At 43.8% G+C, this 15,476-nt stretch overlaps 1 protein-coding gene across 1 annotated transcript in view; it reads left to right on the forward strand.

Moving 5' to 3' along the window:
- DGKQ (diacylglycerol kinase theta) overlaps positions 1 to 15,476 on the forward strand; it is a 1,501,752-nt gene that overhangs the window by 1,145,468 nt on the left and 340,808 nt on the right. Inside the window, exon 9 of the mRNA XM_078676348.1 lies at positions 9,273 to 9,490. Within this exon, the coding sequence (XP_078532474.1) occupies positions 9,273 to 9,490 (218 nt within the window). The remainder of the gene's footprint in view (positions 1 to 9,272; positions 9,491 to 15,476) is intronic.

The following is a 15,476-nucleotide window of genomic DNA, read 5'->3' on the forward strand; positions in this document are numbered from 1 at the left end:
CCACGACCGGCCCTGGAGAAAACAAGGGCGTTGAAGATACGCTTCACAGTGGATTGGGCTTTGTCCTGGGAATTAAAAGTTGACACAAACTTACTAAATTCTTCAATGGGATCGACAAAAAGTCCTTTCTGCGCCACCTGCCCTGCCTCCGATGTTGCTAGCTCACCCAATTCCGGGTCTAGCTTAATTAGAAGGACCTGCACCTCTCCGTAGAGATGGCGCAATTGGCATTATCTAGGAATATTATTTCCTTTTGCGCCCAGCTAGATGTGACGTCAGGAGGGATCAAAGTCCCGTAGGCTTTCGCATCCTTCGCCATGTCAAAAATTGTAACTAGCGGGCCAGTGATATCCAGCAATTTATCTTGGGATAACCACCAAGAGAGGTCAATGCCTTTCTTGGGATCCTTGATATACTTAGATAGGAATGTTGGCATTCGGGCCTCAATCTCTGGTGTGGCTGCCACCCTGCCCTCTAACGAAGGTCTAGGGCAGTCTGCTCTGAGGCGGGAGGCAGGAACCTCCTGATCCAGAGGCTTGCGCAGCTTCCCGGCCACATATTTTGCCACCTTATCACATGGAACCCACTCTGAAGAGTGGGGGTGAAGCAACTTCTCTGGATCTAGCAGATCCGATTGGGAGGTCGGGGTTCCCGCCCCGTAGGGGCATCGGGAGCATCAAGGGAAGTGGAAAATCGTCAGGGTCGTTTGTGTTCCGACTTACCCTCTGATCCCGTAGAGGAATCTTCAGGGGAGGAAACATCCGGGACTTGGTCGTCCGAGGGTGGGGGAGCGGTCGGAACGTCGACCAGAGGGGGAGGGGGGTTAGCCCCCAAGAACGCCTTTTTTAATCTAGTGAAGGCGTCTAGGTCTACCCCATCAGAAAGGGAATATTTGCACAGATTTTAGGGAGGGGGTTGGCGATGGCCTGGAGGTTTGGGGGCCAAAGGCCCAGGAGGGTCTTCCCTCGGGCAAGGGGTTGAAGGCACCTTTGCGCCAGATCAATCAGTCTCTTCTCTAGAGGTGCTATGCCGTCCCAGACCACCATGTCGATGTGGGCATCTACTGCGTCACAGAAGTTTTCAGTGACCCGGAAGTTTTGTATCTCCTTGTCCTCTCCATATTAATCCCCAAAATACTCAATCCTGGTAAGTACACCAGGGTAGAGTCAATATCTTGGGAGTAAAAAACAGGGCAAGGGTGGACACCCACCAGATGAGAGGGCTACAGAGTCTGGAATCTCCAGAGGTAAAAGTCTAGCTAGGATATTGCCCACAAATGGGTACCTCCCTAGGGGCAGTGGGAGCTCATGGACGGAGTCTGCCCAATCAGGTAGTTGTGCGAAGGGGGCGCTAGGCTCAGGCAGACTCTGCACCCTGAGGATAATCTGGGCAGTATTTATAGGTGTGTGTGCTCATCTAAGCACTCAAATGCAGCTTGGGCACGTCTGCCACATAAACTAGGTTCGTAAGCCCAAACGCACCCTGCAAACGCACCCTGCAGGGTGTCTCGCTCCAGACCGGCTGGGTGACTCCGGCAAAGCGGGCGCACATCGCAGACAAAGGCGTTCAGCTTCCTTTGAAACTGGCGCGCTCTCCGGCTCATGGGTGTTGCACGCGTCTGTTTCAGATTCGGAGGCGTGCCCTCTTGCGGCCGGATGACTGCTGCGCACTCCAGCCCACTGGTGAGCACAATCCCAATGACGCGGCCGCAAAGGAGCGACAAGGCGTTCCCGCAGCCGTAGCAGCGGAGACGGAGTCCGCGCTGAGCTAAAATCACAACAAAACAGGCAACAATTAATAGCAATACAAGTAAGTGTGGCTGGGAAGCCCCGCGTCACAAATATATTAATAATAACAGAGAAAAATTGTGAAAGAAGGAAAGGGAGATCTCCATACTTATCTCAAGAGGCTGCAGCAGAAGAGAAAGAGGAAGTCTTGGGAAGGGAAACAACGGTTATGTCAGATGGAGGTCCCTGATTGGGTGGACTTTCTGGTTCTAGAACTTTGTTGTTGTTTAAACTCAAGGCAAATGTTGTCCAAGTGTTAAGTGTTCTGTTTTAACATGGCTTCTGTAAAAATTAAAGAATAGCCTAATCCTCCCCTCCGGTCCTGACATAGAATTCAATTGTTGCTGAAACAGTAGAGCTGGCCGACATTGTATAAAATTTAAATCACGTAAGATAGGAAAAATTAAGCGTTTATGGGGCGCAGCATAAAATGAACAGAAAAACATAAGGTGCAAGATGTTGGTCGTTTCTAGGTGGAAAACTGACTAAGTGATAAAAAAATATCTAGTTTTAAATGTGTTAAAACAAACCTATGCTGATGCTTGTGTATGGCAGTGAGGTATGGCTGAAGGCCTTCTGTAACCAATGGTTGTTGTTGGCACTGGATTTGGTCATTTCCCTAGAAAATCTTTGAGGAAGGACAGGCATTGGTGTTTTAAATAACTTCTGCTGACGTATGTAAAACATGGAGTGAGTCAAAATATTCACCGTGGCCCAAATTCATACAAAATCTTTTAACAGGTTTGAACCAGGAAAATGCTCCAGAGCTAGTCTACTTTAGATAGTCATTAAGGATTGATTTAGAATGGTAAAATTGCTGGTCAAAGTAAAATTGGCTGAATATTATTCAGATCTGATAAAAACAGGGATCCTAGTTCTATTCTACGTGACATAGAAAAGTGGAACAACAAACTGTTTCAGCCAAAAGATTCCTGAAGAAAGCATTTGGAGCTGGGTGATGTTATTTAAGCCTCACATTCCCGCCCCATATTGGGCCCCAGACACCCATTTTCATTTTTAAATAGCTAACATTTCCCTGATTGGTTTATTATTACATATATTGGTAGTAAAAGTGGGTTGTTGTGCAGAATTAGATGTATTAAAGTTCTGCTTTCTAATGTCAACAGCTGGGGAACATGAACCACAGTGGTCAAATAAAATAGCCAGGTAACAAAAGGTTTGGGAAAAGCTTAGCCTGACATTGCTTATCATGAAATCACGGCACTTTCAAATTTGCCTCCCACACTTCATTACATAGGACCAAGATCAGTCAATTAAGGCCACAAAGCCATTAAGTAACTGCAACAGGCCCAATGGAGCGCAGGACATGAGCACAGCGTCGTCGGTGCAGAGCAGACAGGGTATAGGTCTGTGGCCGATCTCGGGAAGGTCGCTACAAGTACTGCTTTATGCAGAACCTAACCTATTGATGTACAGGGTGAATAGAGAGGCCACAGGTATGCAACCCTGTCTAACCTCTTTCTCCAGATCAAAAGTGCTAGTGCATTCACCGCCGAGGCCAAGGCATACTCTGGTGTCACCACCGGAGTATATATCTCTAAGATCGGTGGTCCTCCCCCAGCTCTGTTAAAGTTACCCATAGTTTGTTGTGGAGAACACAATCGAAAACTCTCGATAAATCAACGAATGCTAAAACCAAATGGCCCTTCTTCATGACAGTGTATTGTATTTACAGATAAGTAAATTAAGATTTAACCCATGCTCAATAGCTTTCAAGCCTTTTCGGAGACCAAATTTAAGGTCCGAAAGAATGTCATAGGTCTCTACCCACTCTTCAAGACGATTCAACAAAATTCTCCCTGTCACTTTAACGAGGGTATCAATGAGTGATATTAGGCGGTAATAGTCGGTATCCGCGTGATCACCTTTCTTAAAGATAGGTACAATTATAGCCTCCGACCAAGTTTTAAATTGGCCAACATGTGTTCCTCAGGACCGCCAGGGTGTGAATGAGGAGATGCCTGGAACATATCAGAAAGGGTCTGAGGTTTACTCTGGAAGAAGTTTGCCAGGTCGTTACACGGAGTGGGAGAGACTTTGAGAGTAGGGCCACTTGAAGAAGGCTCTAGGAAAGATTTCACAACGTGAAACATTTTGCGCAGGGAGTTGGTAGCACCATTAATTTTCTCTCACACACAAGCTTGCATACAACATACATTTAAAACAAGAGAAAGTGGGTAGGAGCGCACTGCTTGCATGTAACAGAGCCATTACCCCATATTGTCTTGGTAGTTGTAGTTCAGTTTTTCACACAAATGTCATATTATTTTTTAGCTAATGCTGTCTTTCGAAATCGTATGTCTAGACACCAGTGTTTTGGCATTCCTCCCTCATCAGTAGAGAATATATACAGGTTGCTGGATGTGCTGCCAATTTTCTCAAGTATAATCCCACTCATAGTGTGCAGGCGTTCTAAAGCTCGTCAGCTTGGGGCCGTCTCACGAGAGCCTTTTGTCAGTGAAAGTGGGTAGGAGCGCACTGCTTGCATGTAACAACACCATTAGCCCATAGCGTCTTGGTAGTTGTAGTTCAGTTTTTCACACAAATGTCATATTATTTGAGAAAATTGACAGCATGTCCAGCAACCCGTAAATAATCTCTATTGTGATGAGGGAGGAATCCCAAAACACTGGTGTCTAGAGATACGATTTCGAAAGATGGCATTAGCCGAAAAATAATATGAAATTTGTGTGAAAAACTGAACTACCACTACCAAGACGCTATGGGGTAATAGCGCTGTTGCATGCAAGCAGTGCGCTCCTACCCACTTTTACATACATTTAAAACCAGTTTTACTTTCCACAGCTGCCACTAAAGGTCCTAAGTGTGCTCTATTCTTTATTGCGCTAATAGTGAATAAGTATTCTGTATGTCATAATCATAGACTGGACACGACCTTTGTATTTCCCATATCTCTCAAACAAAAAAGATTACTTTTATGGTCTCCGATTACACAATTTTTAGATATCAGTGCTAAAAGATTTTATGCTCCGTTACCATGTATTCAAGAAGTTGCTCAGCTTCCTTGGGAGTTTTTTTTTCTTTTTTGTTTCTTTTTTGTGATCATTATAATATTTATTTGACTCAATTTAATTTGATTCCAGCGGTTCCGTCAGAGGACTTCCTGATAGCCATAGCTAAAGGCATTAAATCAGGCTCTCCGCACGACCCTGCCCCTGCTAAATTCCTGGCCAGCGCCATGAGTCATCTGGCACCTTACGTTGGCCACATACTATCTACCTCTTTCAACACTGGCAAGGTCCCTCACCGGTGGAAACAGGCAGTCGTACTGCCTCTGAAGAAAAAACCCAACATCAGTGCGTCTCAGCTCAGCAATTTACGCCCCATTTCGCTTTTACCCTACTTCTCTAAACTGGCGGAAAAGCTGGTTAACCAACAACTATCCGCGCACATAGAGTCCAGAGGCCTCCTGCATACCAACCAATCGGGATTCCGAGCACGCCACTCCACGGAATCAGCCCTCCTTTTTTCGACTGAGGCACTGAGGAAACACGTAGATGCAGGACATGTGGCAGCACTGGTGCTCCTGGACCTCAGTGCAGCCTTCGACACTGTAGCACATCACACGTTGCTACAGTGTCTGAAGAAAGGAGGGGTGACAGGCTTGGCCTGGTCATGGCTGGAATCCTTTCTCACCTACCGTAGCTTCTCGGTAGAGCAAGGAGGAGCACGCTCTGACACCTTCGACCTTGGTCAAGGAGTGCCGCAGGGCTCAAGCCTCAGTCCAACCCTTTTTAACTTATATGTCACCCCCGTGGCTACTACTGCGGAACGATACGGGGTAGAAGTAGTGACATACGCAGACGACACACAGTTGGTGGTCGCTCTGACCCAACCTGCTGAACAAGTCGCCGCTAACTTCTCAGCATGCCTCCAGGATATGGCGGGATGGATGGCGAAGAATTGCCTCCGTCTTAATGGTGACAAGACTGAGGTGCTGATTGTGGGAAAACCCCCCTCAGTCTGGTCATCTGCTTGGTGGCCGCAGACCCTGGGGCCCCTTCCTACCCCTAGTGACCAGGTTAAGAATCTGGGAGTATGGGTGGACTCAAAGCTGGACTACGACTACCATACTAGACGGGTAGCCGGGACGTGCTTCTCGATTCTACGGAAACTCCGCAAAACCATCGACCTCCTCCCAGAATCATCTAGGAAGACCCTGGTCCACGCCCTTGTCACGTCAAGACTGGACTACGGCAATGCCCTTTATCTGGGAGCCAATGCCACTAGCCGGCGGCGACTGCAGACAATTCAGAATGCTGCCGCTCGCCTGGTCCTCCGGCTGCCCAGAAGAGCCCCTTCAAAAAAATCCCTACAAACCCTACATTGGCTTCCGATCAATGAAAGAATTGATTTCAAGGTCCTTTGTATTGGTCACAGGATCGTACATGGCAAGGGCCCAGCCTTCCTGCGGAACCTTCTCTGCCCCTATACGCCCACTCGACAACTCCGCTCGTTAGGGGCAGGCCTCCTCGCTGTCCCCAGACATAAGAAAGCCAGAATGGGAGGAAGATCCTTTCGTACATTGGCGGCACAGAAATGGAACACTCTCCCCCTGAGCTTAAGACTGGAAACATCGGAGCTCATCTTCCGTAGAAAGCTCAAAACTTTCCTCTTCCCTAAAGATTAACCCGTCCTGTCTGACTGACGGAGTAGATGGCTCTTCTGACAGCGCGGGGACACACTGTAAGTGTAACCATGCGCTCTACAAATTCAGAAATAATAATAATAATAATAATACTTAACAAGGTCCGAGCACCTTTCCACTTTTTTTGTTCCGGCCATAAATTTTCTTTTCTTGTATGATTACCTGCCTATATGCTATTGATATTATCTTATGTAATAGTTTGCGATGTTATGTTACTTGATACTTTCATGTTTTATCTTGTTATATTTTCAATAAACCTATCTTTTGAAACTTAAAGAATATTATTTATGAATAGTGTAATGAAAAACGGGTAGATAATAATGAATACAGAGCTACTCCTGTGTTCTTGGCACTTTTTTGCCACCTCTGAGGCCTGGAGTCACAAAGGCAGTGCCAGGGCTCACAAGAGGCAAACCAAGGGTGGGTGATGCCAGCCCAGGCTCCGGGCCATATCCACCTCAGAATGATCCCAATAGCTGTTCAGCTCCCCTGAGGCAGCCAATTGGGGGCATTTACCTCCAATTTGCTGGGAGGGAGGACATAAAGCCCACTGACACCAGAGAAAAAGGGTCCTAAAAAAAAAAAGAGGAGTGGTCAGTCTGTCAAGCCATCTGCTAAGGTACAGATAAAAACTGTAACATATGAGGTCAATGGGGTCATCGTATGGCCGATCTATTTTTTTCTCAGGGTTTGGTCTGTCCACACAAGTGTGGTAATGTGTTTACAGCAGGAGAAGTGTGAGAAAGCTTGTTGGTTACGATTTTGTGGATGACCATTTATTTATTTTTAAAGTTTTATATAGCGCAAACAAGATCCCAAGGGATATCAGAGCGCTTCACAATAAAGATGATCAGGGATTTACAGGCGTCAAATACAAATCAACGAGACAGTTACAAAGGGTGCCAAGATAGATTCTGGAATTTTCTGTCACAGGAGTTTGAGAAAATGTTTCATTTTTGCCAATGTTTGAGGTTTGCAGGGGATTCTGGGTGTGTAAGTAAGTGGGATCCATGCTAGTCACACCATCCGGACTCCCCTGGAAGTATATTTTTTGGAAATGTCTTGGTTTAGTAGGTTACCTTGGGTGTAAAATGGGTCCATTTTATGATTAAAAACTTGATGTCTTCAAATTTTAATATGGGACCTATTGCGTGCTTTTGAGAGGAAGTAGGTGCAGAGATAAAATGTGGAAGGTGTGAAAACTTTATATGAATGATTGCATTTTGATGCTGTGACTTCTCCTGTGAGAGTATGTTCTCTGAAAATTAAACTGCTGTGAGAACGAGCATGTAATTTAGACAACAGAGCATACATTTAAAATGTGGAGAACAAAACTGAGAATTCGGATGTGTGAGGAGCTAATTTCTGGTCAATATACAGCACAGGGAAAATATGGATTTATGAAACAGAGATGTACAAATGTGTATTTCTTTCTTATAGGCAATGGTACTTGATAATGTGATTGAAAAAGATATACGAATAAAAGGCTCAATTCAAAGGCATTTTACATTACTATTTCTGAGTGGGATTTCTTAAATTGCGCCCCAAAAAGAATTAAAGTAAATTAATCTCAATCCAAAGGAGAAAGAATTTATAGGTTTCATGACATTTAAATATTTGATGAGTGTATTACAAATAAATGCAACACGTGTGACAGCTACTAGACTCTGATATCGTTGAAGGGTTAGCGTTCCAGGCCAGCACCATGAGCCTCAGTTCATAGAAGTAAATGTAGAAGGCTTTACAAACCTTAAAAAAAGAAATAGAAGAGAAACAGCTTACCATTGTCATGCAAACACGAGAAAGAAGCATTGTCGAACTAGCGTTTCTGCACAATATTAGCAACAATGCATATTAAAGTAAACAGTAGCGCACCAAGCTCCCCACCTGGCTCTTTCCAACCAGGAGTACACGTTCCCAAAATAGAATTAGACCAGGTACCAAAAACCAATTTTTTTGTTGAAACCCTTTCCAAAGAACCCGCCTGTTTGCCCTGACTATATCTCCTTCTACTAATAGTGTGGCTTACATCTTGGCTTCGCTAGTTACTGTGACGTCATGATTGTGGCACTATTGTCCATAGGACTGTCAAACAAATTGTGTTTGAGAAAATATTTTTTGGGGGGTTCTAAGGATGACACAGTTAAGTATTCTCAAATTTGTGCCTAACCATTGTTTAGATTGAAGAAAACAATTACTTTTGATACACTTTTAAAAATGAGAGTATTACAAGATCCTTCATAATCTCGGGCACCATTCACCCTATTAAAGTGGGCATCTCAGCACTTTGTTGCACGACGTTAATTTATGAAAAACGAGTCACACTCAAAATATGTAGGAAGATAATGGATATCACTTGTTTCATGATGCTAATGCTAAATGAACAGAGCAACTTGCATGCTCATGATATAAAAACCGACGTTTGCGTTCTTTTCTGCCAGGCAGCTTGGGTGTCTTCTAGTATATGTTTTTGCACTCAGCCGTGAATTTAGAGCTCAATTGGGACGGCAGGCAAGAATCCTAGACAGGCTTTTCCTCACAACCTAGCATATAGTTCACACCCAGCTTTGGCAGACTTCATTAACAGGCCAGTTTATTACGGTTCAATTAGAAATATATTGTTCCTATCTATAACAATCACCATGTAGTATTTGATTATTTACCTCATTGAGGTCCCAGACCTTAAGTTCTTTACAGTTCAGGATTCTGATGACATTGTCCAATGGTTTTCAAAATGGCTTTATCGAAAGCTGCTTCTCGTGACTAACTCCTCTGTTCTTCTGATGGTGCTGCAGGAGGCTGCTTTGAGAGCTTACTACATTCCTGATGACCAGCAAGACTACGAGCTGCAGACCTACTGCCAACAGGATCTGGTTAGTGATGACATCATCAATAGAAATGGAGCCACAGACGACAGTAGGTGTGTCTTCCGAGAGGCTGTGCCCGAAGCTTGGATCATCCGAGCCAAACCAAAGGATCAAGAAGTAATAAAAATTTACCCTGGCTGGCTCAAGTAAGTTCACGTATCAATTGAGTTATGAGATTTGTGTCTGAAAGAGGCCATTCTTATGTGCTAGTACACTGCTATCTTTCTTCTTGCCTACTGCTGAATGGTCTATACTTCCCGTTTGAGCGTGAGGAGTGAAATAGCACTGCCCTTTAGAAACATGAGTTCTAGAGTGGTTACTTATTTAAGAAAATGACTTTCATCTTTGCTAAAGCAGTTTGACTGAAATGGTATTCCCACAGCTAACATTGTGAACATAGAGCCAAATGTGCAAAACACTAGTTGCAAAATACTTTGCAACTTGTATTTTTCCACCCAATGTAACATTTTTGAACCCACCTACATAGTAATGGGTCGGTTCACAAAGTTCTGAACTGTAGTGGCTTTGTAATCTGACCTACCTTATCAATATTCATGAGGTATGTCACAAATTGGGATTCACTATGATTGGTGGCCATTAGAGGGATGGTGGCCTGTTGGGGTCAGATGGACACAATGTAAGTAATCTCTTTTTCTTTAAGGAAACGGGGCTGCGTAAAAGAAAAATAAACTTCAATCTTCAAGTCAAGCTTTATTTTGGCAGAAATGCCATAAAAGCACACTCAAGTAAAAAACACATTATCCATAGAAATCATATGTATCACTATAAAAATGTATTCAGATTAAAATAGACAATCCAAAAGCATAAGACATACTTATCTAAAACTCTATATAAAATCATGCAAAATTCGTAACAGTCCATAAAACGATTCTCCCAATAGCTGGTGTGAGGGGTAAAATCAATAAGACAGATTTTGTTCAGTACATACGGCAGTGCTACCTTATGTCTGTGTACACAATTTTTGTCTAACTCTCCAAATTGACATCAAATATTGTGAGATTGCGAAAGTTATAAGTTGGCTAGAATCACATTTCATTATTCTCAGGGCCACCTTGTGTTCTCTGACACCCAATTTGCGACACAAAGGTAATATGCAGGTCTTGCTACTGTTCTGGTATGCCGAGCAAAGAAATATGTAAAGGAGGAGGGACTTCATAGCCCCTAAACCAAATGCACAGCTTTGTGCCGCTATTTAGCGTGCACATTTAATTCAAAATCTTTTATCCTTTGTTTTTTAGTTATCCAACTTTCAACTGTATTTTAACTCATGTTTTCCAAATAAATATGACATGCTCAAACGATTCTCTAGTATTGTCACAGGATGGATATGGCAATCTTGCACCCATTTCGAAGTAAAGGAATGGATGGGCGAAGTCCCATAACAGAATTGCAGAAACAGGCTATTGATTGCTACAGGTTCTATCTCATCCAGAAAGAGTCTTTCACTATAAGGAAGGCGCCAGTTAGAGAACCAAGCTTTGCATGGGACTATATTGGTTCATCTTTATGTTGCCAATAGTTGTCCTTAATGAGCATCTGAAAAAATAGTAGCCCTAGCCTTCTCAAGAGTGCTCCCCAGACTCTTGCACCGAGTCTTTACGAGAGTCACTTTACATATTCAGCCAGGATATGTTGCATGAACCGGGAATATGCAGTATTTCATCTAAATCCTGGCGAAAAGAGCACAATTCAGGCTTGGCCCAGAGTAATTTCCAGTAGAGGATGGGTTTTAAACCTTTCTTCTCTGAAATAGGTCTAAGGCCAAGGCCCGGTCTAAGGGGGAATAATGGTGTGCTGTGGGCAACCCTATCAACTGGCGCATAAATTGATTTTCCGCTATTAGTAATGGATTCACGTCCCTATGTCACCATAATTCTGTCCCATATAGAGCTGACTCTAGGGCCTGATGATAGTAAATCTGGATGGCTCGTGAGATAGGATGAAACTGAGAACCAAGGAACAATTTTGCAATTCCCCGGCTACTTGTTCCATTTAATGCCTGCACTGAGTTACATGGGTGTGCCAATCTAGCTGTTCAGTAGTGTAATCCACCAATAGTCAAAAGTGCCTACACGCTCCAGTGATGTCCTTGTGAGCATAGTTCAGAACTTGAACTTGGTTTTCACTACATGAATCTCCAAGCTCCTTTGCCTCCAGAAGTCTCTGGAGGCCCATATGTGATTTTGAGAGAAGTAGGGTAGTGTCAGCAAACATGAGAGCAGGAACCCTCATGTTTGCCAGGCTCAGGCATTGTTATCACAGTGGTTCAAAAATGGGACTAGACCGATAATATACAATGTGAACAGAGTGGGTGCAAATACGCAACCCTGCCTGCCACCTCTATAGACAGGAAATGGATCAGTTAAGTCACCCATTTTGCCACATCTAACCTGCACAAAGTTATTTTCATGGAGTCTAATCATAACATCTAGCAGGTACCTGGGGCCCCCTATTTCAAAAAGCACCTACAAGAGAGAGTATCTCAGGTCCAGGTCAGATGCCGAACACTAGTCCCCAAAGCCAACATAGAGAAGAGCACAAGATAATATGACGGTTTTCCAAAACAATAGCGGGAACCGCAACACTTGATCAGTAGTGCTAGTACGTTCTCAGAAACCAGCTTGCAAAGGAGACAGAATTTCATTTGTGGTCAACCAGTCCTGGAGTCCAGTTAGGATTATCTTACTAAACAATTTTTGGGAGATATCTATAGGCGTATGGATGGTATTTCTCAGGAACCCTTTTTTCAAGATGGGAGTTATTACAGCCTCAGCCCAAGTCGGAGGAACAAACTTATTTTTGTAAATTCCCTAATGGGGAGGGGTAACCATTCCCTTTTACAAACGGATACATACTGTGAGAAATCTGCTTGATGGTTGAGTGGGGTGTGAGCCCTTCTCAAGCAGTAGCCTCAATCCTTGACAGGTGAACCACAAAAAGTCACTAAATTAACTTGTGCTTAACCCTCTGCTAGCTTGGCACAAAAGCAATGTTAATGTATTTATGCAGCACACAAAGAGTAGTAAGGTGAAAACACAACACAAGAAAAAATCCTACATCAATTTAGAAAAACAGTAAAGTCAGTAAATTATTTGTCACCAATCAGTTTGGAGATATGCAAATGTAAAGATTTAAGGTAAGCATAGTAAGTATATAAGTATATAGCTCGGAAACTGGCTGGTGGCCTTGCCTGTATTCACAGGAACACACTCTTGAATCTCACTTTGAGTCCTCTACGCCTTCCTCTTGTGAATACCTTTGTCTCAGCATTTCAAGTAATAACCTGCCGGTGTGCAAACTTCACACTTTTTATCACCCCCGGGAGACAATCTCCCCTTCATTGAGAAACCGATGGAAATCATCGCTGGCAATGCCGACTCAGCAGTGTCCCAAATCTTCCTTGGTGATTTCAACCCCAATGGCCACGCTGTAAATTGCCTTAAATCATTCTTAAATGATCAAGAATTGATTCAGCACTGTGACCAACCAACTCATAATAAAGGAGAAATGCAAGATCTCATCATCTCGAAAGAACAGTCCATCACATTGGATACCATTACCCCTTGCGATTGGTCCAACCACCACATCATCCTCTTTTATATTAACAGGGAAGTGTCTATGAGGAAGTCTCAACCAACAAAATCAAAGACCTGGAAAAGGGACCTCAGATCAATAAATTCAGATGAACCAGCAGCCCACTGTAAATCTGCCCCCTCCTCCCAAGCTGACCTGGTTGAGGTTCAGTTACTCATGACTCTTACAACTTGACCATATCCAACATCATGGATGACATAGCACCACTCCAACAAAAAAATGCCTCAACAAAAATATCCAAACCATGGTACAAAGACAATCTAAACACGGAACGCAGTATCTTTAGGGCAGTTGAACGTTCCTGGAGATCAAAACCCTCCTCAGACCAACTAAAATTCCTTAGAGATGTTAGGAGCTTCTACAACAAACAAATCAAGAGCACCAAGGTCGACTACTTCAGATACCAACTTGATCAAGCTGCCAACCGCCCCAAGAAACTTTTTGAATTGGTTAAACAGCAATCAGTGGTAGTTCCAAACCAGTCAAATTCTGGAGTCAGCCCACCCTCATGCGACAATCTGGCTGCTTTCTTCACTCAGAAATCGAGACTCATCACTATTGAGCTCGCCTTCAAGAAGGCGCTACTACCATGCATCAGGTCCGCATCACCCTTTAACCTCTTAGAAAAGCGCAAACCTATCAGCCTGAACACTAAGAACAATGTATCATGGGGCTCCTTTACCCCATTCAGTGAAAAAGACATCAACAAGATTCTCCAGAATATCAACCAATCCAACCACTTCAACGACCGGCTACCCATCTTCAAAAAAATAAAAAATTTCCTCATCTCCTCCTGGACAAGGATTGTAAACACTTCACTGTCACAAGGCACAATCCCAGACTGCCTAAAAGCAGATCACGTATCACCTTTACCAAAATAAAACTAATACAGAGAGAGCTGACCTCAATAACTTCCACCCTATCTCCAACATACCGACCTTAGCCAAACTCCTGGACAAATGCGTACAACCCCAACTTTGTGCGCACACAGAGAATTTCCAACTCCTAGACCAGCATCAATCTGGCTTTCGCAAGGGGACACAGTACTGAATCGGCTCTCACCAACGTAACGGATGACATTTTAAAAATGCTTGACCAAAACGAATCCTGCCTCCTAATCCTCCTTGACCTTTCCTCCGCGTTCGACACGGTCAATCACGACAACCTCCTATCCATTCTGAAGAACCGGATGGGTTTCTGTGGTTGGGTGTTACAATGGTTCTCGTCCTTCCTCCACCACAGATCATAAAGAGTCAAGAGAAACTACTCTCTCGCCCATCCCTCTCCAGTACTCATGGGGGTCCCCAAGGGTCCACCCTATCTCCTATACTCTTCAACCTTTTCTTGGAACCATTAGCTACTTCACTAAATTCCACATACATTCTCTTCCATATGCATGCAACGATACACAACTTTATTTGAAAATCTCCTCCCCAGATAACATCATCTCACTCAACACTACCCTAACATCTACTCAAAATTGGTTAACTGAGAATCATCTCCTTCTCAATACCTCTAAATAAATCTAAAATAAAATTCCTCCTCTTCTCTCCTCCGAACCACATCCCCAAGCTAGACCTTTGGTTGAATCACCTCACTGCTTTCAACTGCACCCTCCTCATTATAGACTCAGCCAAATCTCTCGGAATCACCCTGGACAAGCACCTCAACATGAAGAATCATATCAGCAATGTGTGCAAGGGAACTAATCACTTGATGAGGACACTTAGAAATATCAAACCATTCCTTCCACAAACTGATTTCAAGCAGGTGGTCCAAGCGCTTGTTTTACTAAGGCTTGACTATGGCAGTGCTACGCGCTGTGGCCTTCCCAAACACACCCTGGCTCCACTAAGGGCATCACTGAACGCAGCGGCTAAGCTGGTTACAGGTACCAAATGAAATGCGCAGATATCCCCAGTCCTAAAATCTCTAAATGGTTGCCCTATGAAGCTCGAATTCAGTTAAAGATTACTGTTCTGGCGCACAAAGCCCTCAATTACAAAACTCCCAGGTACCTAGCGCAAAAGCTTGAACTATCCGGTGGCGATAGAGCCTCAAGGAGTGCTAACACTTTCCTCTTGAAACCATACATCTTTAGCAAAAAGAGAACTTGTCACCGAGCCTTCTCTGGCACTGCCCCAAAGATATGGAACTCTCTTCAACCGGAAGTACGCAGAATCCCCTCAATGATTGCTTTCAAACTGGAAGCCAAAAGATTCCTGATGAACAAATTCTTACCTTAATTGGGCTAAGTTCATCTGCTCGAAGTCATTGATCCTACAACCATTGGACCATCAGTGGATGCTGCTCTTCTTTACCTCATAGTGGGCCCCCTCTTAGCCCGCTAATTACCTGTTTATTGTATTACTCTCCTTTGACCCATCTGTCTTGTAATTATGTGATTAATCTGATAGAGACTACTAGCCGCAGATTCCTTAACGTAGAATTATCCCCAGGCGTGAGACTGGATCCGGAAAATGTTCTTTGCCACAGCATCTCTGCGCGCGGGGGACG

The sequence above is a fragment of the Lissotriton helveticus genome, chromosome 2_1 (genome assembly GCF_964261635.1).
Source record: "Lissotriton helveticus chromosome 2_1, aLisHel1.1, whole genome shotgun sequence".
NCBI lineage: Eukaryota > Metazoa > Chordata > Amphibia > Caudata > Salamandridae > Lissotriton > Lissotriton helveticus.